This window comes from Leptonychotes weddellii, chromosome 2 (genome assembly GCF_054177405.1).
Source record: "Leptonychotes weddellii isolate Sample4059 chromosome 2, ASM5417740v2, whole genome shotgun sequence".
NCBI lineage: Eukaryota > Metazoa > Chordata > Mammalia > Carnivora > Phocidae > Leptonychotes > Leptonychotes weddellii.
Window position 1 is genome coordinate 126,973,587 of NC_138370.1, and position 26,860 is coordinate 127,000,446.

General features: G+C 37.8%; 1 protein-coding gene and 1 pseudogene across 1 annotated transcript in view; one reads left to right on the top strand and one right to left on the bottom strand.

Moving 5' to 3' along the window:
- Positions 1 to 26,860, bottom strand: part of SLC4A4 (solute carrier family 4 member 4) — a 278,229-nt gene that overhangs the window by 180,197 nt on the left and 71,172 nt on the right. The window contains exon 4 of the mRNA XM_081813147.1: positions 7,804 to 7,939. Coding sequence (XP_081669273.1) covers positions 7,804 to 7,939 — 136 coding nt within the window. The remainder of the gene's footprint in view (positions 1 to 7,803; positions 7,940 to 26,860) is intronic.
- Positions 13,477 to 13,985, top strand: LOC102743739 (dihydrofolate reductase pseudogene; annotated as a pseudogene).

Here is a 26,860-nt window from a genome sequence, read left to right on the forward strand (position 1 = left end):
TCTACTGAATGAGTCCCCCCCCTTCCTATCAGTTGCCAGAAATCTGTATTGCCAAATACACACATATGTGAGAGCGGCTCTTTTCTGCCATCATTCTCACCTGTCCAAACTATGTAAGTTTGGTGGGTAGTGATGTACTATATGCTGGTCTAATTGAATTTTAAAAAAAGGGGGGGGGGAGTGATGTACTATACGTTGGTCTAATTGAATTTAAATAAAAAAGAATGGGGGACACCTGGGTGGCTCAGTCAGTTAAGCATCAGACTCTTGGTTTCCGCTCAGGTCATGATCTCAGGGTTGTGAGATCCAGCCCTGCATAGCCACACTCAGCAGGGAGTCTGCTTCTCGCCCTCTCCTTCTGCCCCTCCCCCAACTTGCATACTCTCTCTCTTTCTCTCTCTCAAATAAATAAATCTTTAAAAAACAAAAGGAGCGAAATGACTGCATTCTTTTGTGACCAATCTTTAGTTTCATTCCTCCCCACAGTTTGTATTGTAGATGCAACCTGACTAGACTTAAATATGACTTAACAGGTTTTAATAGTACATTTAGAAATCATAAATCCCAACCAGCTTGGATATATGGAATAGCATTACTCACCCTCCTGGAATACACCAGCCCTTTAGGTCAAGATGTAATTATAAAGGAATGAAAACATAAAATCTCAAAACTAGCCAGTTCCTTAGAATCTACATTCCTAAGGGATAAGTATTATATCATAGTTCAGTTTAGCATCTATTTCACTTTGAGGTTAGTAAATATTGAATGTTGTGATGATGTCATATCATAGCACAGCTAACAACATACGGGAAACTCTGGGATAATGGCTATTAAGTTCCCTTAAAATGTATTGCTCTGATTGTTCAAGGAACGGAGTATAATTCCAACATATGCTTTCAGACATAAAGTAATGGTTTGCCCATTTAAACAGATTGTTTGCATGCAGTGTCATTTCAGAAACTATATATGCTATGTCTATCCTCCTCACATACCAAGGACAAATTTGAAAAAAACCTGAAAACTACTCAATTCAAATCAGAACCCATTAAAGAAAAGGCTAAGGCAAAGGTACCAAAGTTCAGCCTACCCGAGTGCCAATGAATTTGTTAAGGTGACTTAGAACCATGTAATTACATTTAAAAAAAAAAAAAGACATTTTTACTGTAAAATGTACTATAAGCTACTATCTATCCTTCATAGTGACTGTGAATAACAATATATTTGCAATAAGTTTCCTACTTTTCCTTTTGTCTTGGTACTTGACATTTTATAGGAAAATTAATTTCAGAAGTCAGTTTTTTAAATGCTTGCAAATACAAAACTGTTGTAACTTTGGAGGAAGAGTTTATTAGGTAAAGTTTATTTCAAGGTCTTAGAAGAAGAAAGTACACTGCAGTTTTACGCACTTTGAGTGACTGCCAACCAAACAGCATTTCGCTCGTTTATTGAAGAAATAGAAGGCCCACTGGGAATCACTGAATTTTGCAACTTTCCAATCATATGATTAAATATAATTAAGAAAAGACAAGACCTCTAACTTAAAAACAAGCTAATTTTACAGTGGAAAATAGACATGACCTTTGCCCTAGAATATAATCCAACTATATAAGACTATTAAAATAACAAATTTCTTGCTAACTAACAAGTGCCTCATTACATAAAAGAAGCCAACACTAGTGTGTATCTGCGGTAAATTATGTTTTTAAGGAGAACTCTCAAATTTCTAGATCAACTGTGAAAGTTACTGCAAAGCAGTATATGTGATTACATGTAATTACACAGACGATCAGATGCCTTTTCCTTCAGCCTTTTTCTTACAGAAGAAATAAACTTGTTCTGAAATGGAATGTTCCAAAGTAATCCAGTAGAGAAAAGACAGAGAAGTCAGTGTAGATTGGGAAAAGAGGACTCTCTCTCTAAATCCCCAGGGTCAGGACGCATGTCTTGCTTGATGGTCATGCCCTGAAATCAGGGTTTTCCAGACGCCGGCTGGGTCAGTCTGCCAAGCAGAAACACAAATGGGTGTTCAACTGTGCTGTCCCACTGGAACTAAACATCAATACCCTTTTCCTTTGCTGGCCAGTTTCGTTGAAGCTTGTGACCGCTTTCCTTTTTACCCAGGTTTGGCAACAAAAACTAAACCACATTGGGGAACTGACCTTTACCATATATTCTTCTAACAGTGAAGTCCAACATTATCCATCTGAATATTCACTGAAGGAAAACTGAAAGCCAATAACCATTTTTACAGAGACATCACCGTCTCAAAGAAATTAAGAGCTTGGGATGGTGGGGAATAGCAGTAGCCCTTCTTCCTGGCTTTGGCCCAATACCAAAGCTGGACCATGACTTATTCTTTCACCAGTTTGTGTCATGGACCTATTAGTTAATGCCTATCCACCTAGAAATTCTTAACAAGGAGCATAGGCTTCTTCACTAATACCAAATACTCCATTATAATTACTGCTACATTACTAAATGTCAGTATTCAAATAAGCTAACACTCAGGAATACTCTTTAAAAAAAAAAAAAAGTATTCTCGGCATTCCACTCATCATATACGCTTCTCAGGTCGAATCATTCTATCCTTTGCACAGTCTTCAATTTGTGCTTTATGCTGGAAGAGCCAATAAAAATCCAAAGTTCTAATTTTTAGGAAAGGGAAAAGCAAGGGAAAGATGCGAAAAAAAGGGGGTGGTAGAGTTGGCTGAACTTCAAACTTCATATAAATAAAGACTTCCCTTGTTCATAATTTTACATGACTATTGTGCCTTCCAGACTTAAACTGGTATATTTTTCCTACTACTGAAACCATTCTCTTTATTTTTTGAGATAGAGCTTAACCTGAACTTCCTGACTAAAACTGAAACTGCAGTAATGCTGAGAATCAATGGAGGATATTTTGGGTCAAATCAAATCATTAGCTACCTAAAAAGCATAGAACATTAAAAGGGGTAGAACTGTGTCCTGTGGGGGTGTGGACTCACAGCAGAAACTACATTAAGCTAGAGAAGTCTAGCGGGTTAGTTCTCTATGGAATAAAATAGTCTATAAATTGGGGTTTTCACAGAAAAGCAAAGCAAGTTTACAAGTCAGCCAGAAAAATATTCATAGCACATTTTCATATATAAAATGAATCCCTTCTAAGTATTAAACTTCTTTAGTCTGATAGGTTTGAGAGTTGTTAGTGGGGAGAAAAAGCCCTATCATCTCTAGAAACCAGACCTCTTAAATGGCAATCAGAAATTACTGCAGGGCGCCTGGGTGGCTCAGTTGGTTAAGCAACTGCCTTCGGCTCAGGTCATGATCCTGGAGTCCCGGGATCGAGTCCCGCATCGGGCTCCCTGCTCAGCAGGGAGTCTGCTTCTCCCTCTGACCCTCCCCCCTCTCATGTGCTCTCTCTCTCAAATAAATAAATAAAATCTTTAAAAAAAAAAAAAAAGAAATTACTGCAAAAATGTTCTGAAGTGGGGTATGTTGCAAGAACTAGAGATTACTAAAACTCTGAATCATTTCTGGAGGCACAATCACCTTCCAACCTCCCAACAGGATTTCGGTGGAGCTAATTCTGTTAACACATATTTCTTGACCATGGACAGTGTGCCAGGTAGTTGTAGGAACTAGAGATATAGTTATGTACAAAACAACTAAAAATTCCTGCCCTCATGGAGCTTTAATTTAATGGGAAGAGAAAATAACAAGATATGCACTATGCTAAATGGTGATAAGTGCCAAGGAAAACATAATGGAAGAGGGGGTTAGAGAGTGTTGGGGGACTTTTTAGATTTTAGATGGGATAGCCATTGAGAAGGTAATATTTGAAAAAAAGACCTGAAGGAGGTGAGAAAATGAGCCATGCAGATAACTGGGGTGGGGGAGGGGGGTCACAGCAGGCGGGCAAGGAGAGGATTTCAGACAGAGGGAACAGCAAGTGCTATGTCCCTGGCATAGAAGCATGACTGGCCAGTGAGTGAACAAGGAGGGGGAGAGGAAAGTAGGAGATAAAGTCAAAAAGATCATGGTGGATTGTTCATGCGGGAGGTAAGGGCAGGTGCAGAGAGATGGACTAATTAGGAAGCATTTACAATAATCTGTATAAGAAACAATGGCAGCTTGGACCTGGATTGTGGCAGTACTGAATGTGAGATGTGGTAAGATTCTGAATATCTGAGTATCTTTGAGGGTAAAATAAATAGGGTTTACCAATGGATCGAGTAAGGAGTGTAGGGAGAGGCAGAAGTCAAGGAAGATCCCAGTGTTTCTGGTTTGAGCAACTAGAAGAATGGAGTTGTCCATTGTGGTAGGGAACTCTGCGGGAGGAGCTGATCTGAGGCAGGTAGATCAGAAGCTCAATTTTAGATACGTTACTTCAAGAAGTGTGCATTAGCCATCCAATTATGTGTTTTCAGTCATACAGGGAAAGAAGTCTGGGCTAGACAACTTAATGGGGAATGGCAGCTGCATACTGATGAATTAGTTTGAAACTTCAAACACAGGTCCTCCTCTGACCTGTATCAGTGGTGTACTAGGTACCTTTGGTCTGTCATTCAGCTGTCCGTCAGTCAGAAAGAGAAGAATTATCACAGAACTCCAGCTTTGGTCAGGTAATATATCTAAGAAAGTATGATATTTAGAAAAGCTGTTTCTAAGGCAATCAATTCTCAACTAACCACACTCAACAAATATTACTGAGCACCTGTTATAGTACCAGGCACAGTGAGGCACTGGGAATACAGTCATGAAAGACAGACATGATGGTCCCTGCTTTCAGATGAATCAGTGTAATGAAGGAGACAAAATGAAAACAGTAATATCACACTTACATTTAATTAAGCAGTAGTAAGTGTGGCACATCCCATCCAGAAGTTATAGAGTGTAGACTGGTGTATGTTTCTTCCTGGACAGCCCCTCCTCTCCCACCACCAACACATGGCGCACTCCCACCACACATTCTCTCCAGCAGTCCAGTCTCTCAGGGGCTAATGACATCACCAAAAATGACACGTGTGTTCTCAAGGAAATAGAGTCTTCAAGGACAGTAAAGTATTCAAAATTATCTTCACTGTAAGAAGCTTACATGAAAGTTCTACGTCCATCTCAGTGTTGAATTACCTACACAGTGAAGTGTCACCTCTCCACCCTTCTGAGACCAAAGGTCACATAAAATATAGTCCGCCTTGGACTGAGAGAGAAAGCAGAAAGCTACACCCGAATTCTACTCTATGACAGGTACTCACACAGAATTTCAAGAAGAAAACATGAATCAAAGTAATGCTTCTGGTCATAACTGACTAAACTAGTATATACACAGGGATAGATATACTATGCTATAAACTATGCATGAAGTTACAGAGATGCAACGCAGTATCACCTTCCTTGGGTAGAAGAGAACACTCATCTCAGGAAGAAGACTGCGTGAGTATGTGACTGGCCCATAGCGAAGTAGCCAATCAGCAACAAAGCCAAGATTAGACCAAAATCTCCCCAACACTTAATTCGGATGCACCAGTATGATTCTCACTCTGTTGTTTTGTTTTGTTTTTCTCTAGTAAAAGATTCTACTTTGAAAGTCTTCTTTTGGAGGATGTTTATGAACCAAAAGTGTACTTTACGTAGGACTTTTAATTTCCAGGTTATTAGGACTAAGACAATGAGAGAGAATTACTGTATCATGGAAAGAGGTCCTGAAAGGACAAGAATGAAGAGCTTCAAGAGGGAGCATCAGAGGTGGGGAAGCAGAAATGTGCCACAGATAGGTTTTTAATAAGAAGGAGAAAATATTAACAGGAGAGTTAAAACAAGCACACCCACTATTAGTGTCTGAATATTAGAGTTATCCAGCAAATGGAAAATAACATATTTAAGATTAGGTCTCTTCCCTTACTGCTACTGGGAGGGCCAGGAGTAAAATGTAATGATTTTTTTTTTTCTGGGCACAGTTCAAGTTATGGAAAATATGAAATTACCCATGGATTCTACTAAACTTTTTTTTCTACTGAACTTTCTTTTAAAGCAGATGTTTCCACAAGACCAAACTACCTAGAAATTCTTGGTGAGAAATAAAGGCTTCTCTATCATTATCAAATGAATTAATTTATGAAGCTTCTCTACTATTAAAAATCCTAAATGGCTAAAGACATTCAATAGTACTTAGTATTGCAGTAATGATAATAAATCCACAAACCTACAGAGTGTTAAGTCTCAGTAACTAAACAAAAATTACCAAAAAATCCAATTAACTTGATGAACACTTGATTAGAAATGATATGATGCATGAAGCTTTTAAATATGCTCCAGAAATGGTGTACCCGGCTGGCTCACTGGAAGAGCATACGAATCCTGATCTCAGGGTTATGAGTTCAAGTCCCACATTGGGTGTAGAGCCTACTAAAGAAACTTAAAAAAAAAAAAAAAAGATATGCCCCAGAAAATAAAAGTTCTTCCTTTAATTCTCAAAAGAACCTCATCCAGAAAAGGAAATACAATTGAGTTAGTGGTTCTTTATATCTCATCAACTTTTACTAAGCACAGATGATAAAAAATATATTTCTTTCTGATTCTAGAATGACCTAACTAGAAGCGGAACAACAGACATAAATCTCTTTTCCATCTAATCCACAGAAGAAGGTTTTCACTTATTTTACTCTTTTTTTAAACCCAAAGCTACAAGAAGGATTTGATTTGCCTCATTCCTCAGATTGTAAAGATATTATATTGAACACACTTGAAACTTGAGGAAGATACAATAATCTGTGTGTGAGCTTCTTCTGCTCACTTTTCTATTCTCAGTACTTCATTAGTGCCTGACATATACTATGCATTCAAAAAAACACCAGTTGAATTTGATTTGAATTAAATTGCAGACTATAAAAGGTGTATCTTAACATTATTTTGCTTGTGAAAGGGAAATATATTGAATCTCCATGCAATTACGACAATGAGAGACCAGTAACTGCATTATATCAAATTCCTTATATTACATAATTGTTCTATGTCCTAGAAGATACGATGTGGAGTATATAACTTAATCTATATGTAGAAAGAAAGAAAAGTTCTGTTATCATGAGAAGAACGAAACCTTAGATATTTCTGTAGTGCTTAGCAATTTACAAGGTATTTCCATATATATACATACATATAGGCATGTATGTAAATATCTGTGATATAATTAGATAAATATTAAATAAAATACATAAAGATATATTACATATCTTATATTGCATACATATATATGTAGTAGGTATTATTATCCATTTTTTACTGATGATGAAATCAAAGTTCTGAGACACTGAGTGCTATGCAGCTAACAGGTGACGGAATCTGAAATTTAACTCAGGTCTCTAAACTCCAAATTCAAGTGAACCTTCTACTTGCTTTCGTGGATACTTAAAAGATGACAGGTTTTTCCTTGGAATAATGGTAAGTCTGTGGGTAAACATTGTCTTTGCAATCTCCCTCCTAAATGCAGAAACTGTGGATACATATCTCTAGGCTACCATGTTTGGGTGCTTGCGTTTATCTCTTTAAGATATTTTACTATTAAATAGCATATGAACACAGATTTACTTCTAATTCTTTATAAAAGTTAAAACTGTAACAACATGAATCAATGTAACAATGCTCCAGCAGTGAAATAAAGGGTGTCCTGCATCCACATCAATGTAACAGAGAAGAAAAAGAACCCTTTTACTCCTTAACCCAGCCAACATGATGCTCCTCAGTTATTCAAAGGTGCTCACAGACAGCGATCTTGCCCTGCACTTGTTTCCCCAGGTCAGCACTGCACAGCCAGTCATGCCTCACCTCGCCGTCTCCTTCCACTCCATCTCCTGCCCATCCACGGCCAGCAGCTCATCCAGTTCGGTGAAGAGCTGAGGGGGTGCTGGGCTGTCATCCTCCTCGCCCAAGATGAACCGGATACGTTCTGCGGCAGGAGAGACTGCAGAAGTGAAAATACTGCGGTTAAACACGGGCTGGACAACCCTGAGGAAAGTGTAGCTTCGAGCTCTTCCTCTGTCCCCAAGGCTGTTGGACTTCCCTGCCACGTTTTCCATGGACATCCTCCTTGCTGAGCCTCCCTTTTCCCCAACCTACACACAAAAAAAACTCAAAGCCCTTCTCTGCTCCTTCGGTCCTAAACTGTATCTCAGCTCGCCACCACTCTCCAGGATAGGACTCCAGTTCTGTGTGGTGTGTGACAAAGAACCTTTAGCCCTCAGATGAGCTGAGGTCCAACCGCATGACCTTCCCTCCTTCCTCACTTATGATCCATCCAAAATTATTAGATAGAAACCAGCCTGAGCCAATCACTTTTCTACAGCAGTGGGAGGGGGCAGAGCACCCCAATCCTGAGTTTCCCCCAGGCCCTCGCCTCCCACCCACCTTCCTTCTGTCCAATGCCTAAAGCTCATGCTCTCACAGGATCCTCGCCTGTAACTGGCTAAGTGCAAAGCTGATGAAGAATATTTAACAAGATGGGGCCTCTTCTTTACATAAGGGCAGTACCCAAAAATGTTTAGTCACGCTTCAATGCACTTGAAAAACAAGCCCAAGTAAAATATTGTACACCTGAGGAAAAAAATTTTTTCTGACACACTCAAGCACATAATTGAATGCCCTACTAGCTCCTTTTGACCCTATCTCCTGAAAATCATATAATGAAAAATTAACTAGAACTTCCCTCAGGTTGTGGGTTATTTTCCCCTTCTTCTTTTTTTTTTTAAAGAAAAGGAAAGCCTTTGAGAACTGGTGATCATATTACAAAACTAAGGCCCACAGATACTCTTTATAATATCTGGGCAAAACCAAGAATGGTATATACATGTGAATATAGTCCAGGTACACAGATATATGTGTATATACATATATATGTATACACACACAGACACACACACACACACACATTGTAGAAATAGGTGTACTCAACCTAATAAAACAAGAATATTCCTACTATCTGAAAACTACGGTAATACAGGACAATATGAAATTCCACAGATCAAAAAATACTACGAACAAACCCATGAAAAATATTCAACCTAACTAGTAATCCAAAACTAATTATTAAAATAAAATACACGTTTTACCTATGAAAACAGCAAAAATGTAAAAAAAATGATAATCCCAATATTGCCGGAGATTTAGGACACATGCACCAGCACCTCTCAATTTATGTCACTGAAAGAAGCCTAAATGGGAACCTCTCTCTGAAGGGAAATCTGGAAGGATATGGAAATGTTTTAAAAGTGTATACATCATGTGATCCAGTAATTCTACCACTAGAAATAATTCATTTCAGAGAAATAATAGTTGTTACCTCAAAGACAGAGGTGACTAATGCAACACTGTTTATCATTGAGAAAAACAGAAGAAGCCTAAATGTCCAAAAAGGAGGACTGGTTAAATAAATTACACTACAACTATTCAGTAAATCACCATGTAGTTATAAAACATGAAGTCGAGATTATCATTTTTTTACATATATGAAATGCTAAATGAAAAATAAAATTGCAAAATCATATGAATAAAGTGATCCCACACCAATAAAGAAAAAATACACATATATCCATAAAATCAAGTCTGGAATTGAGGGAAACCCTCACTATGCATGGTTCCAAGGTGTGTGAATTTCAGTCACTGCCACTTAGTTAAAGAACACCAGTCCCCCAGTAATACAGCTTAAATTTCAGTTAGGATAGTATATTAACTGTGAGTAATTACATAAAGTACAAACTTCACTGCTAGCTCTTCAGTCCATAAATTACTATGTTAATAACACAAATGCATCGTGATCAGTGACCGATCATAATGCTTCTTGCAAAGTCTGCCAGTGATTGGTCACTGCACATTTGTTACTCGTTCATGTACAGACAGCAAAGTGTGTACCTGTGTTGCCTTCATGTCAAAAGAGGAGAGTGGCCAACAGAGATGAAAGTAGAATACAGAAACAAAAAGTGATATGGTGGAAATGAAATCCATGTCGAACGTAAATGGAGTTATCAAAGACAGAGCTGCTCATGGGGATGCTGACAATGCTGCCATTCACCATGCGAGAGAATCTAGACAACAGTCAAATAGTACACAGTGAAGGCAAACAACATAAATAAGGAAAGTGGTTGGACCAAAATGACAAAGATGTCCCAGAGGAAGTGACGCTGGCCAAAAAAAAAAAAAGAAGAAGAGGAGGAGGAGGGAGAAAAGGAAGAAGGCGGAGGAGGAGAAAAAAAAGCATTTCACATTAAAGGAACTCTTAGAGACATTTCTTGACATGGAAAGCACAAAGGAGAAAATGTTGGAAGATGATCCAAAGTTAGAGAGGAGTATGCAATTCATCGGGGCATAGAAAAGATGCTTGCTCCATTTCATAAGTTGTACAACAGGAAGAAGGCAAGCATTACTCAACCCACTCCTGACAAGATTTTACAAAGAAATAAAATACTTTAATCTCAGTATTTCTGACATTCTAAATTAGAGTTTAGTTTAAAAATTAGTACTAAATACTAGTTGTATTATTTTTTTCATTTCCCTATACCTTTATAACCAAACAGCAAGAGAGATTTTAATGACATGGCAAATATTTTTTAAAGGTCAAAGAAAAATAGTAACTTCTCCCATTGATTATTAGGATTGTTTTGGACAATTTTAGCTTGAATAGTCATATTTATGGCCTTGCCCTACCATGCAATGCAAAGACTGCCTATATATACACCTTTTAAATGTTTTACAGTTTATTTCCAGGGCTTCTATGTCCTTCCTTTCACATGTCTATCAGCTCTACAGTGTACACAATTCATCCATGCATTCATTCAGCAATATTTATTGAGTACTGTCTTTGCCCTAAATAGGCTTTGTTTCAGGCTCCAAAGATAAAGCAAAAAACTTGACACCGAGATCCTTGTTCTTATTAAGTGTACATGCTAGGAGGGGCAACAAACATTACCCAGTTATTTGGTTAGTGAATAATTAATTGGTTAAATGAATAAATTAGTACATAAACCAACAAAAATATCTGCAAACTGTTCCATGTTTATATAACATTCAAATAAGATAACTGAATATATATTAATATAGGATACAGGATGTTTAATTTCTGTAATTAGAAAAAAAATGACTTTGAAATTTCTTAACATCTCTGGGAGAAAAAAACCTAAAGTTCCAGAACTTTTGTGTAAGAACACTTGCAACGCCTTTCCAGTCAAGAAGTGGAAAGTGTCATTACTTTAGAGAATCATGGAAGTCATGAAGGAAATGATGGGAGGGTAAGAAATAACGGGCAGAATTTGGAATGTGGCTATGATTTCCAGGAGCAGAGTGTTCACACTACTTCAAATGTGGTTATTTATCTGAGTGGTTCCGACACTGAACAGTCACAGATTTGATGGACTTTTCATCAACATTCAACATCAACGCTCCCTGAGGTAGAACTAGCTTTTAGAAGGGAAAAGTCTGCATTTAGAGAATCAATTTTTTGTCCATTTCTAAAAATGTGATATGAATTAGTCCCCACCTCTAACAGAGATGAATAAACCTTTCCCCTCCTTAGAAAAGAGACTCTCCTGCAGAGCACAGTATACATCTTTGCTCAGCTCTGATCCGTGGAGCATTACCCTGAGATCCAGCAGCCTCCAGCTAGGAAAACACAGCTCTGCTTAGCAGAGAGGCAGCTGTGGCTTCCACATAATAGAATGGAAGAGGGTTGCGACATTACCCCCGGTTCTGACTCTCTGGGTCTCATGTGTAAGTTGTCTTATGCATATTAAATACAGCTTCTGAGTAACCAGTGTAACAAACCCTTGGGAATAAAGTTCCAAAATCCTGTGTCATAAACTAGCTCGATACTCTAGTAAGTTTCTTTCCTTAGCTGCTCCACTAAGCTTCCCCAGAATTAGAAGTAAGAGGCCACAGCAATTGTACTGTAAATATAGACCTGTGGGAGGGGCAGCCTCTTAGCCAGCAAATACCCTTCCCAATTTCTAATGTCATTCTTAACACAAAGATATGCAGACAGTCTCCCTAATGAAGGATGTCAGGAATTTTTTTTCCCCCGTAAATTTTGATCAAAAGGGAAATGAGCTAAATAGAAGACACAGCACTGCACTGAAATTAAGCATATAGAACTCTGGAACCCAACTGACTAGGTGTGAATCGAAACTCTGCTACTTACATGTTGTGTGACCTGACACAACTTAATTAACCTCTCTGTGTCTTAAGTTCCTCACATGAAAAATAGGGTGATGATGATCAATTATCATAGCTAAAATACAAGGTTTAAATTAGTTTAAAAACTGCCAGCCCTTACTAGCAAAACCTGCCTAGCTTCTAAATAAGAAAGTGCTCACAGATATTGGCCCTGAGAGCCCTTTGTATGTTGAAAATACATAAGGTAGGAAAGAAAAAAGCCAAAAGTTCTGCATGTGTTACTTCAGTGAATTCAGTAGCTTTGGTAATGAGAATATAAAGGTGTACCTTTCTGGGAAACAGCCAATAACAGAACAGGGGAAAATAATGAAACCTCTTTAGTCTCACTTTAATACCTGGGGGGAGAAAACATCAGAAAATCAACTTACATTACAGATGAATAGATTATGATTCTAAGTAATAAATAACCTAGTTTCATCATAAGAGAGAACCTGGAGAAAAATGAGAGAGGGTGACAGGGAAGCAGGAAATGAGGGAGAGAGAAAAACTGTCAAATTAATCCAATCACCTTTGTCAGAACAGAAGGCCTGTAGATCAAAGCCAAGTTAATGCCTCTAATCTGCCTTGATTTTTTTCTTTAATTCTGCCCTCTGGTTAGAATGTGTTTTGGGGGTTTTGGGGGGGGGTTGGGGGGTTTTTTCCCCCCGGAGTAGCTGTAGAATTTCTTGGAGGGCCCTACGTAAGTGTGGTTATCTATGACCAGCATCCACCTGCAGGGTGACAATGTCATAGTCTGCAATAGACCCAGTGCCCCCAAATCCCCAGTGCTGACAAGAAGGAAGGCAAACATGTGGCAGGAATGCTGCCATTCCCACTCCCACCACCAGCACCCACAGCATACATCACATCCATTCCTGCTGAGACTAAACTTGACCTCAGAGCAGTCACTATCCACCAATCAAAGATGGTGTGTGAGAGGACACCTCTCCAATGACACCTACCTGGCTAGAGAGTCAACTCTCAGCGTGCCTGTCATGTCACTTTGGCCCCCATCTCTGCATCCAACCCGTCTCCCACAACAACTCAGAAATGTTGGTAACAGAAGAACATGCCTGCTCGATTTTGCACCAAGCTCAGCCAGGAACCCCAGTGTCACAAGCAAGCTCAGAGGTGTTCACTGCTGCTGTCACAGTTCATCTGCTAAACTCTGTCCCAGAACGTGGGCATAGGCAAGAACAGAAACCTACCCTGGCCCCCATCCAGGAATGAATTCAGGTATTTCCCAAGAATGACCAGAACAGAATTTTGTAATTATAATTTTGTAAATAGAATTTTGTGATTATGGGTAGGAGGACATGACTCTCTCTTCCCTAGAAGAACTGACCTTTAGAGGACAGAATTAACTTAGTTCTCAGGAGAGAATCAAGGAACCTCCACAAGGCGCTCATTTTCTAGCCAAAAGTCTGCATGATGCCTTAAAACTTATTAACTCTTCAAGTACACAAAAACATAACCACGGATATACATAATAACCAGAATTAACAAAGAAAGTGGACATGGTTTGGATAGTGGGAGGCAGTTCTGTTTATAAGGAAGCCACGAACAAGCCAAGCCATCTCAAACTCTTTGAAAGTAACACATTTTTTACAGAAATTGATTTGGGGAAATACAAGCTTCTTCCAGAATACCCAAGTGTTCTTTCTGGTGTCCAGGAGGAAAAAGGCATTAAGTAGAAATTTGAAGTATATAAAAAGAATGATTCATGTGAAGGTGTTTTCTGGTTTATTTCAAGTTGTTCCCCTTGCCCTCCAATTATATATTTTAATGTTAGGAAAAAAGACTTTTGTTGACTTTAGATCAAAGCATAACTATTTCTAAGCAGTGTGTTTATTAATTAATCTTAATCTTAACTAGACTATAATTAAGATTCATCTTAACTAGATTATACCAGATATCATTTGTGAAACATTTCTTGCTATCACTATCTGAATGCCAATCAAGGACAATCACCTGCCTGTCTACCTGTCACCTACGTATCTACCAAAACACCAAAGTGGGAGAATCCCCTGGTATCATGAGTTGAAACAAGGGCTTATAGAGAGATAGGAGCTAGATAGATTTGTCCAAATATCAGAAATAAATTATACACAGAAGAGCTAGAACTCAGATATTAAAAGAAAATTTGATCAAAATGGGGACTATGAATTACTCTATGCATATCACACTTCTGAAAAAAAAAAAAAAGTTCTGTTCACTCGGATAGGAAATCAGTTAAGTTGAGAACTCTAGTACATTCCATGTGGATAGTAAAGAAGCAGGCAGGAGACTATCCTTTTGAAGGTTATAAAAGAGAAGGTCTGAGACCTCTTAAAAACTCAGCTTCTGATATTTGGTGAGATCCCATGGGACGGTCAATGATAGAAAAATAGGCTGCTCTTTACAAAAGAGTAATCTAATAACAAGCACATGGCTAAAATTAAAAATTCAAAGAGGTAATGAATTGAAAATGGATAATGCCAGAAACCAAAATTAGTAAGTTAGAAAGTAAACTTCACAAACTTAAAAATTAAAATTAAAACATGTTTTACCCATCATGTTAGCAAAGATTTGAATTGTTAGGTATCCAAAGAAATAGCATTTTCTGCCTTGTTAGTTGATACAACCTTTTTAAAGTGTAAGTTAGCAATATCAATTAAAAATCAAAATATTCTGGGTTTGGACCCAGATCTTCCACTTCTAGAAATTAATCTGGAACAAAGAGATGGACCCAAGAGTATCTGTGGCACCATTATTTTTAAACTTGGAAGCAGCCAAATGTCAATCAATAAAGAAACAATTAATTGGAGGAAGGAAGAAGGGAGGGAGGGAGGGAGGAAGGAAGGAAGGAAGGAAGGAAGGAAGGAAGGAAGGAAGGAAGGAAGGAAGGAAGGAAGGAAGGAAGGAAGGAAGGAATTAGAGAACAGACTTGCTCATCTTCAGATCTTTTTTCATCTTTCCTATCTGATATAGTCTTTTCTCTCCTTTCTAACTCTGACTCAATTTCCAAGGCCCAGCTGAAAATTCTATCTTTTCCAATAACCTGTATTAACCATTCACAAAAATGTGAATCTCTCCTATATTCAAACTATAACAATACTTTGAATTATCATTTAGGCACCGGCAAATATATAGCCTCGTCATTATTATCTAACCTTTGGTGATGTGACCTCTCTCCAACTAATCACCAAGCTCCTGGAGGACAGGGTCTGTCTATGTATTTTCCTTAAAGACCAACACAGTACTATGCACTTAATCGTCCCTTGAAATATTAAATGAATGAATTAGATGCGGATGAATAAACCTTGGACATCTTCAAGTACACAAAAACATAACCACAGGCAAAAGGAAGCTTACATTAAGAGCTCTGAAATGGAAAATATCTAAGTTTGCAAACTGTCCTTATTCCATCCTTCCCCTTAATCCATCTTTGGGGGCGCCTGGGTGGCTCAGTCGTTAAGCGTTTGTCTTCAGCTCAGGTCATGATCTCAGGGTCCTGGGATCGAGCCCCACATGGGGCTCCCTGCTCTGCAGGAAGCCTGCTTCTCCCTCTCCCACTCCCTCTGCTTGTGTTGCCTCTCTCACTGTGTCTCTCTCTGTCAAATAAATAAAATCTTTAAAAAAAAAATCCATCTTTGGATTAGCTGCACAGTGACCAAAATACAGTCACCATTTCCTATTGAGTAAGCCACAAATAAAAGAATGTACACTTCAAGTAAGCTATTTTCCTCTGTTAGATGCAATCTCTTCCTACCCTGAGGGACCACAACATTTAATCTGCACTTCTATTAAGACATTTAATATCCTAATAAAATAAAATTTAAAAATAAATAAATAAAATCTTAAAAAAAATAGAAAAAAAAAGAGACATTTAATATCCACTACTTTGTGGGTTTTCTTTCCATTGCTGTACTTTGTCTTTACATCTTTACTAAGCCAACCACCTGGTTCTTCACTTACCTAAACTATTCTTGGTGCCTACCTTGTGCACAGTGAAGTTACACAAAAAAGAATGGATAAAAGAATGAGTAAGAAAATGAATGGAAAAATACATAAGATATATTCTGCCCCAGTTCCTCACAAAATATCTTTCTTTGCTTCTTTCCTCTGCTTCCCAGAGGCTTAGCAATGCTTGAAGTATAGTTCTACGTTCTCATTTTGATTACTTAATTAATATTTATTAGTTTTTAGTGTGTGAATCACTATGTTACTTGTTGAAAGTACACAAAATATTTTTAAGATAAGGTCCTTGTCCTCAAGGGACAATGGGAAAAATTCTATCAATAAAAACGGAATATGCAATTACTAATGTTTTTGAGTGGTTACACTGTACCAGGCACTGTGTTCAGTGCCCTTCACTTATTATATTATTTGTTTTACACAAAAATATGAAATATCTACTGTTATCAATCTCTTGTATTACTCATATTACAGACAGGGAAACTGAGTATTTAAGAGACTAAAGGACTTCCCCAAGATCACACAACTAGTAAGTGATATAACCTCTAACCTGCTTGTGTTATTTCCAAGCCCATTTTTTAGCCACCACTCTCCAAAAGATGATCTCATTAAAAAAAAAAAAAAGAGCCATATGAACGATGCAGACAGTTAATGTACTGGATTTCAGGAGAGGCAGAAATCATAATGGCATATGAAATAGTCCTAAAGTAAATTAACTGAACATTTGGTTCATTATCCACCAAAAGGCAATTTGTGAATGTGCCTTTTGTTTTTGGTCTGGAAAACATCCCACTGTGGCCACCCTACAGGCTACCAAAAAAAAATTTTTTTAATAGAAATAATGATCATTATGAACAATTCATACTGAGCATGACAAGTTTACATGCAAATTCCCTTCTGTGGGTGAAACAAATACTTACAGATTTTGTGTTTTCTCCTTGGCAAAATTCACCATCTGGTAAAGTCTTAGCTCTCAAACCAAAGTATAAAAAGAAATAACTAGGGCACCTCGGTGGCTAAGTCAGTTAAGTGTCCAACTCTTGATTTCAGCTCAGGTCATGATCTCAGAGCTGTGGGATCAAGTCGCCTGTTGGGCTCTGTTCTCAGCAGGGAGTCTGCTTGACAGTCTCTCTCTCCCTCTTCCTCTGCCCCTCCCCACCTCTCTCAAATAAATAAATCTTTTTTAAAATTAAAAAAATAAATAAATATTTCTTTAACTTATCAATGTGCTATCACCAACTGGTTTACATTTTAAGTATTCATTTCTCTCCATGCTGAGTTAAATGTCTGTAAATCAACACTACAGTTGCTAAAACTTCCACAATTTATCTAATTATTAGACCACTGTAGTACTCTAAAAAATACTTAAATGTATATATAAAAATCATCAAACTTCAATTTCACATTCGTAACTGTAAGAAATGAGAAATCGCCAAATAAAGTTACATATATATAAATCTTTAAAACATACACATGCATTGTAGTGGCTGTTACTCTTGCCTACTCAACACCCCTATTCTATTTTCTGATAACAGCATCCCACTTTCCTTTGCAGAACCATTTTTATACTTAGAAGTTCAATGAGAATGAATCATTCCCTATGACCCAGGTCTGGAGAATGAGAATATCACAAATCTTGGCCACAACAATTAATTTTTGAGAGGACACTTTACCTAATCCAGGCCAATCAGAGTAAATAAGTGTCAGTCTTTTGTTGGAACTTCCAGAAAATAAATTTTCACTTTATGCTAAGGTGCTAAGAAGGTAATAAAAGCTTTGAGTGCAGATGGCATCTTGCAACTCCAAGGGAAGAGTGTGTGAGAGTAAAGTAAACATGGAAGAACTCAGAACCAAGGCAGAGACAGGTTCCTGATGCCATTATTTGAGCACCTAGATCCAGCCATGCCTGAAGTCAGATACTTCTCAATCATATATAACAATTCCCTTTTAACTTCAAGTAATCTAAGACAATTTTTTTTGTCACTTGCAACCAAAAGAGTCCTGATATATACATGTCTGTGATTCTATTTTAATGGGCTAGAGTAGAAGTAACTCGTAGTAGTCATCCACAAATTATCCTCTTCAAATTAAATGCATCAAAGAACCTGTTTTTATAGAATCCAGGTTTTCTTGGAGTGATCTATACAACGCATCTAGACTTTATCCATGCCTCAACCTACCTCTACCTCAATAAATCCAGAAAATGACTATTGACTTACATGCTGGCAAGCTCTAGACAGGTAAATTAGATGATTACTTTTTCTGTTCAATTAGCTAAGAAATTGAAACAGCCAAATAGCATTCATTAAGATGGATAATTTTTTAAATACTTAGGTATCCATGTATTAATAAGCCCCCACACATTAAAAGCTGTCAATTATCACAATTTTCCTTAATATGCCATGACATTATTATTCAGCTATAGAAAGTCAACAGTGCTAGGAGGCTGGATTTCAGAATACTACCAAACTATATCACTTAGAAGCAGAGTAAGTTCAATTTCAGCTAGCAAAAGGTGAGAAGAACCAGAGTTTGCTGAGACATTTTTGGAAAATATCTGTGTCCTTAGCCTTTCTTCTTCAAAATAATCAGAAAAATAATTTACCTAGAGTTTACATTACAAAAATGTTATCAGGATCCAAGTAGTATCTATAAGATATTCAAAATTCTTTAGAACAAAAAGGTGGTAGCCCTTACATTCCCCAACTTATTCTGTCTTGCTCCTTTCTAATTTCTGCCAACATAGTGAGTTGAAAAAATTAAAACAAGCTCCCTGTCAGTGTTAATATGTGTTTTTTAAATGGTTGCGAAGCCATTTCCAAAGAAGTAGTCTCAGTGATGGTCTTAGCAGTCAAATAAATTTATTTTATCTATGAAATTCCAGACTTTGGTCTGCCAAGTCTTTTATTAATTATTCCAATTATATTAATTATATTATCAATATTATTTCAATATTTCAAGAATCTCTACCAGAAAGACATAAAATTCCAATCGTCATTTTGGGTTTTAGCATCCTCAATAGTGACCTAAAACCAAGTCACTGTTATGGACTGAACTGTGTACCCCAAAATTTATATACCGAAATCCTAACCCCCATTGTGATAGTATCTGGAGATGGGGCTTTGGGAGGTAATTAGGTTTAGATGAGGTCATGAGGGTGGGGCCCTCATGATAGGATTAGTGCCCTTATAAGGAGAAATACCAGAGACCTTGCTTCCTCTTTCTCTCCACCATGTGAAGACACAATGAGAGGGCTTCCACCTGCAAGCCAGGGCACTCATCACGGAACCAAATCACCTGGCACCTTGATCTTGGACTTCTCAGCCTCCAGAATTGTGAGAAATAAATTCCTATTGTTTAAGCCACCCAGGATATGGTATTTTGTTATGGCAGCCCTCGCGGATTAATACAATAACTAAACTACCTAATGGTGAAACTCAACTTCTTGACTTTTTTCTGGACTTGACTTTACTATCATTTGCCCTATTTCATTTAACCCAGGTGTGCATGGTATTCATGAGTCTTTGCGGGGAAGATGGGCTCAGAGAAACAGTAATAACCAATTTCCCTGAGTCTTCTCCAGTTACATACCACAAGACTTGCATGCCCACTAATAAATCCAACTGCTAAGTGTTTGTTGGGTCTCCAAGGGATATTTCACACATATTCATCCTTGCGGCTCCAGCCCCACTGTTGATGACCTCTGTCTGCAAAAGCACCTGGGAAGGTACTACATTATAGACAGTCACCAGGGCACAGTGTGGCAATGTCAATACCCTGCCAAGGAATTCAGCTCCCAAAGCTCCCAAAGTTCCAAAGGACTCAATCCCTGAGATGCCAAATCAACACAGTGGTAAAAAAAAAAAAGGGGGGGGGCAGGTGATCAAGAAATCTGGATGAAATACCATGACAGACAGACAATGTGGATTTGGTAAGTCAGTACAGAGTTCAAAGTGTTATTCAATCCCTGCTTAAGTCCTAAATTATGTCTTTTGACTCCCACCAGATATGAGGAAATTTCCAGAAGAAAAGTAAGGACTCAAGCAAGGAAGAGGAATTCCTAGGACCATGTCCATCTACTCACATTTAACTACCAGGGTATTAAACTTACAAGTTACCTAATGCCTTACGTATCTGAATAAGAATTAACTTCTGGTTCTTGCCTTTAGATTTTTTTCTAATCTTTTGTTCAGATCAAATCACTTTCCCCAAAGAGCTGGCTATACCCAGACTTTCCTTCAGTCAACCAATAAATTCTTGCCTATTTAATCCAGTTATAATTGGGCTTCTAGCACTCTCAACCCAAAGGCTTACTGATTTACATAGTACATACAGAAAAAACACCAGAAGGACATGCCAAATGTTAACAATTATTATCCCTGAACGATGGAATTATAGAAATTGACAAATTTTCTAAAATTAACATTAATGTCATTATTATAAGAAAAATAAACCAATTAAGGTATCTTTAATTGCTAACTTGAGGATAGGCATGTCAAATTAGTGCCAAACACTTCCTTACAATAGTTGAAACTGCAGAATCTCGATTATCTTTCTAACCAATGTCCAAAACAAACAAAGCCCTCCAGCACTGCCTTTATTGCTGCCTAGGGCCTCTAACAGCCAATTCTGAACCATGTAACAGGAGTGGCCATGGTTCTGAAAGCTAGCAGACTGAGCAGCCACACATATCTAAAGATAATCCCATGGGTACAGAAGAATGGGGACAGTGCGGAGGGGCTTCATGTAGGTAGCATGGAAAGTTAAGATGCTTTCTGGAAATAGGAACTTAACCATTAATTAAGATAGCAAAGAATAGGACTACCCAGCAACCTCTTCCTAAAAGACCTCAAAGTTCCTAATGCATGTCACAACTCTCATCTCCATTTTCCTTTCATTTCTTTACTCCCTACTTCACTTCTCTTTGTTCTGCCAGAGCTGTCCATGAAAAGGTTTATATGATGAATCACTCTGCTTAAGAGTGAACACATCAGCAGTTTCTCCAGGTTCAACTCAGAACAATTATCAGTACAATTTATACCCTGAGGTTTCTAAAGTCAGACCTAATTTTCATCAACATTAGGAAATCTTCAGGATTCCCAAAATGAACTCTACAGGCTTGCTCAAGTGCAACTACTTTCTATACAAAGTAGCTAAATTTATTGTTCCAAAATTAGTGTCACAACCACCATACTAATGCTGCCATTAGATGCCTCCACGAGCAAAGAAGACATCCTCCCTCCTGCACACTCTCTTTCAAAATGCGTCAGAATATAAAGACACCAAGCCTTAAAGAATCTTTAGAAAGTCTGACTTCATCCCCCCAAAATTCTATCCATCTTTCCTGGATAGCAATAATGAGAAAATGTGACGCAAAATATAATCCCATTTCGGGACACCTGGGTGGCAAAGTCGGTTAAGCGTCTGCCTTTGGCTCAGGTCATGATCCCAGGGTCCTGGGATCGAGCCCCTCATCAGGCTCCCTGCTCAGCGGGAAGTGTTTCTCCCTCTCCCTCTGCCTGCCACTCCCCCTGCTTGTGTTCCTGCTCTCTCTCTCTGTCAAATAAATAAATAAATAAATAAATAAAATCTTTATATATATATATATATATATATATATATATATATATAAATAACTCCATTTCAAAAGGGGAGGGGGGGAATGCACAAATCAAGGAAACATTATATTGGTGCTGGTTCTTTCTAAAGAAAAAATGGTCTCATTTCCCATAGATACATCAGTGCTCAAAAGATTTTGATAAAACTCTGAACATAATACAGAAATGTCCATAAGCTCCTACAATAAGCCTTTCTACCTTATTTAAGTCTGCTCTGAGTAGAGGATCCAAAATTAGTGGCAGTGAGCCCCAACCTCTCTTAATTACATTTTCAGTGAAGAAAAAATTATTTAACAGGTCCTCCAACACTATCCACTTGGCATTTCTAGTTTCAGTGTTTTCAGACAACATAATTCTTCATTTACCTTGTCTTATCTTCCCAAAAGACTATAGCAGGGAAGCCAACAAGCAACACATGTCCACCGGCCAGCAATGACCTCAAAATCACACCAGAATCTCAAAGACCACTTGTAAAACCTGAGTTCAACTCCTTCAAAAATGCAATATGAATGACAAGAGCCTAATTAATATAAACAACTAAGTTTTCATGCTGTTTCATTAAGCACTTTCCCAAAATATCAATAGGAATTCGCTAAATCATCTTCAATAAATAATAAAATGGAATCAGCTTAGTTTTTAGAACTCTTTTAGAATAGAGGAGCACCATTTGTCATATCAATAAACTTCCTTTTAAGTTATCCACATAGCTATACTACACAAAGCTATCTGATGACAAACAGATGAGAGTGTGTATATGGGCTGGCTAGGGACTCTGGTCTCCTATGAAGGTGTGCTATGAACAATCTCTGTACTTCACAGAGTAATATCAATAAAAGTAAAGGAATCGCCCTTTTCAACACAGTACGTTTTCGCTAAAATTTTTCCATCCAACATTTCTTAATCCCTTCCATAAAGAACCTATACATAACACTTTGAGTCATCTGGAGATAACCTCAGTTATCGGGGGAAGTAAATGAGTGTCACTTCAAAAGAGATTCATTATTAACAGCTTCCTGTTTATAAAGGACAGGCAGAGAATTTAGTCACTTCTAAAGCTTGTGGTGATGTGTAAGGCATGCCTATTCCTTAATTGGATGCAGAATTTCCAATTAATTAAATATCAATCATAAAACTTAGAGTTCCTTTGCCTTCCTAGACCACTCCTTCTTTCAATCAATCACAAATTAATTTAAGCTGGTTTAGAAATAACATTTGTCGATTTATCACACTTTTTAAGAACAACATAAGCTCAAATCTGTCTTTCCTAGAATTATGCTCATTAAATGCTTTAGTATCCTTCTAAAGCAGAGATTAGGCATTCACCTAAAAACTGCCCAAATCGCTCTGCTGCCTTACTTATGTGGGAAAAAGCCACTAGCAAACTGGGATCACTGGAATTCAGATACAGAGGGATATAAAGAATGAGACAGGGAACTCCTACTAAGGCAAGAGAAGGTGCTCTGGGCCTGAAAAGCAAGAAAAGTCAAAGTACACATGCCAAAGCCAGCAAATACAAACAGCAAACCTAAAGGGATCAGAAGGAAGAATCAAGGTCAAGTTACCAAGTCAGTAGGTCCTAAAGGTGAAGGCAAATATTAAATATAAATACTAAAGTTGTCTAATGATGTGAAAATGAACTAAAGAGGTAGGGTTGTTTGGGGGCATGATGGGGAAGTGTTCTTAATAAATTTTAGGAAGGACTCACATAAGATACTAAAGACCCTCTAAACCTTTGCTATTATGTTGGCATACTCCCTCAATTTGATCAGTGAAATGTCTTCAGCAGCTGGTACTCACAACTTCAGGAGAAACGGATCTTTATAGCTTTTGGAGCAGTCATTGTTCAGATGGGGTTCTGTACATGCTCTCCTGTCCAGTGATAGCACAGGGAATTTACTTCTCAAGACAACATGACCCTAAATAAACAATAATCATGGTTGGAGTCATGGATTCAGAATTATAAGACCCAGATCCTGTGCTCAGCTCCAGTTCCATCTGAGCAAATCCCCCTTTACCCTCTGACTCAGCTTCCTCATCTGGTTGATGTATAATAACAACCAGAAGAATGAAGAGATTACAAGGCACATCCATGGATGGTGGAACTGAATTCTGCTCTTCTGGCTTAGAAAAATCTATTCAGAAATATGAGACGGTGCTATTACATTAAATGACCTACTAATGTACTATTCATTCTGTCACTTTTGATCTCATCTTTCCTTTGAGAAAGAGTACCAGCAAATTTTCAAAAGCAAAGACTGAAAAAGCTGCATTTGGCATTTTGGGGAGGGGAAAAAAAAAACAATCCTTAGCAATATTCTCACCCTTTATTTCCCCTATTATTTAGTCAAAGATGTGTAGTAAGCACTCACTAGGAGTATTTAGATACCAGCTACATAAAGGAGTTGCAAAGATGAATGAGGATATTTACTCTTCCTTTTTCAATCAACCGTGGCAACAGAAATAAACCTCAGCGACAGTGACCCAAAGTTGGTAAAGGCACATAACCAACTCCAGAGACCTAAGTCAGCACTAAATACTTAAGATGATTAAGACTTCACTGAAAGAAGCAAAAAGCATGTGAATAAGGATGGGGATTTCCAAAGACAGAGAGGGAAAGGCATGCACGATGGTTCACAGATAAAAAGAATATGTGGTGAAAAGAACTAAGCTATGTCCAAGGGTGACTGACTGCAGTGAATGTGAGAATTTTATGTACAGTCCTACTGACAACCATCTACTTTGTCTCTTCAAGTAGTGTCTGTCTTCAAAACAAATACACAATCAGCAACCCAAGAGAAACCCAATAAATATTTAACAACACTGGTTATCTCTGAGCTGCATGCAAAATATGCACACGTTAAGACTGCTGGACCCTAAGATATGCTCACCCAGTCTCTACTCTTGCCCAAGACAGATTTTAGGAAGTATGATTCTCTATTACAGTCGAACAAAATTCGTGTTAAAATAAAACGTGTAAATCAGTCCTTAACCAGGTTTCTAAAAAAAGTCTTAGTTTTTCAAAACAAGAGCCCAAATATTTTTACAGATTCCATTGTTGGTTTACATAAAAATAAATTATAGTTATTAAATAAACTCTGAACTTCTGCCTTGTATACTCAAAAAAAAAAAAAAAACAAAACTTGGCTAATGCCCAGTTCTTATAATGTTATATTAATCTGATCCTACTTTAAAACACATCCAAAAATGCCACCAAGTAGTTACTTGTGATCTCAGCTAAATCAATCCCCTAAAAAGGATTCTGAAAGTCAATTCCTAATTATTTTTTTCCTGGCCACTAATATAAAATAGGCCTGAACATTAAAAATTTCATTATTTGGACATTAAATCAATTGATACTAAATTTTCTCCTACAGAGTGTTTCATCCAAGTCATATGGATGGTTATGCATAAGGATTCATTTCAGAAGCATCAACGACAATTAAAATATTTCTGAAATGTTTGTTTGGTATGTCCCACCATGAATGACAATTGGTTAATTTGCCTCTGAAACTGGAATGTTCTGAGTTGAGTCAAAAAAAATGCATCCTTCACATGCTGAAATCAAGCTCACTTCAGAAGTGAGTTTCTTTCCTACCTTGAATCTAGTCCTATTTCAAATGATCAAAGACTCTGAGAACAATCAGTTGACTTACAATCTTATTTGGGATATAATCACATATAAGCAAACAGGGCTATACAACTACTGCAGTCTTTTCCTCCAAAATTTCTACTTCTATCCTCCAATATCACAGGGTTCCATTCTTCTTCTGTCAACTGACCACTTGCAAGCTCCTTCAAAAGATAGTTACTGAGATGGGGTTTACTGAGGGGTCTTCAGCTTGCTTTCTACTTTTTGTGGCCAAGTGGTTTAAACTGTATTATTCACATTAGTTTGGGGCACTTGATTGGAAATATGACTTAATAAGGACATTCATCAGTAAATAGAACCTACCAGGAACATATATTATCTCTTTTAAGAAAGACTTCTGTGGGGCGCCTGGGTGGCTCAGTAAGTTAACCGTCTGCCTTTGGCTCAGGTCATGATCTCAGGGTCCTGGGATCGAGCCCCACACAGGGCTCCCTGCTCAGTGGGAAGCCTGCTTCTCCCTCCCCCACTCCCCCTGCTTGTGTTCCCTCTCTCGCTGTGTCTCTCTCTGTCAAATAAATAAATAAAATCTTAAAAAAAAGAACAAAACCCATGCTCTGCATCTCAAAAACATATCTGGCGGTTGACTTGAACTCCTTGAAAGTGAGAGATGTTAAAATCTTGATAACAATGTTTCTTTTTTTCTGTAAAGTTACCAAGCACTATATATTATCAGATGCCTTCCAATGAGTGTTAAAATTTTCCTACACTAAGCCTGGGATTGAGCTATTATTCCTTTACTTTTCAACAAGCCATCCATTCTATTCCTTTTAATTTATTTTCCTCTGATTATAAATGGCTTTAAGAGCTGTCTAAATCCATTCCAGAGCTCAAACAACTTAGCCTATAAACTTGTCAGTTTTAACTTTGGAGGTTACAGATCTTTTTAAGAGTCGGAGGACATGCATACAGAGACAAGCAGAGTTTTGTGTAAAATGGATGCGACTGTTTTGGAAAATTATTTTCTTCAAGCTCATCAAACAACTTTCAAAACATACTTTTTTAAAAACATTCATTCCAGGAATAAAACTACTCTAGGGTTTGTATGGGCCTAAGCTTCCATGATGGGTGTATACTGAAAAATAAGAATAAAATCAATCAACAGTGCATACACACCCTCATAAAATCTTAGAAGATTAGGGGCACCTGGGTGGCTCAGTCAATAAGCATCTGCCTTGGGCTCAGGTCATGATCCCAGGGTCCTAGGATGGAGCCCCACGTCGGGCTCCCTGCTCGGCAGGAAACCTGCTTCTCCCTCTCCCACTCCCCCTGATGGTGTTCCCTCTCTCGCTGCGTCTCTCTCTGTCAAATAAATAAAACCTTTAAAAAAAACAACTTAGAAGTTTAAAAAAAAAGTATTCCGTAAAAATTAGCTAAGGAACATTACAATTTTCAAGACTGTCAAGGGTCAATAAATGCTTAGACTAATTCAGTACATTAGCTGAAAAAATACCTTTCCACTTTA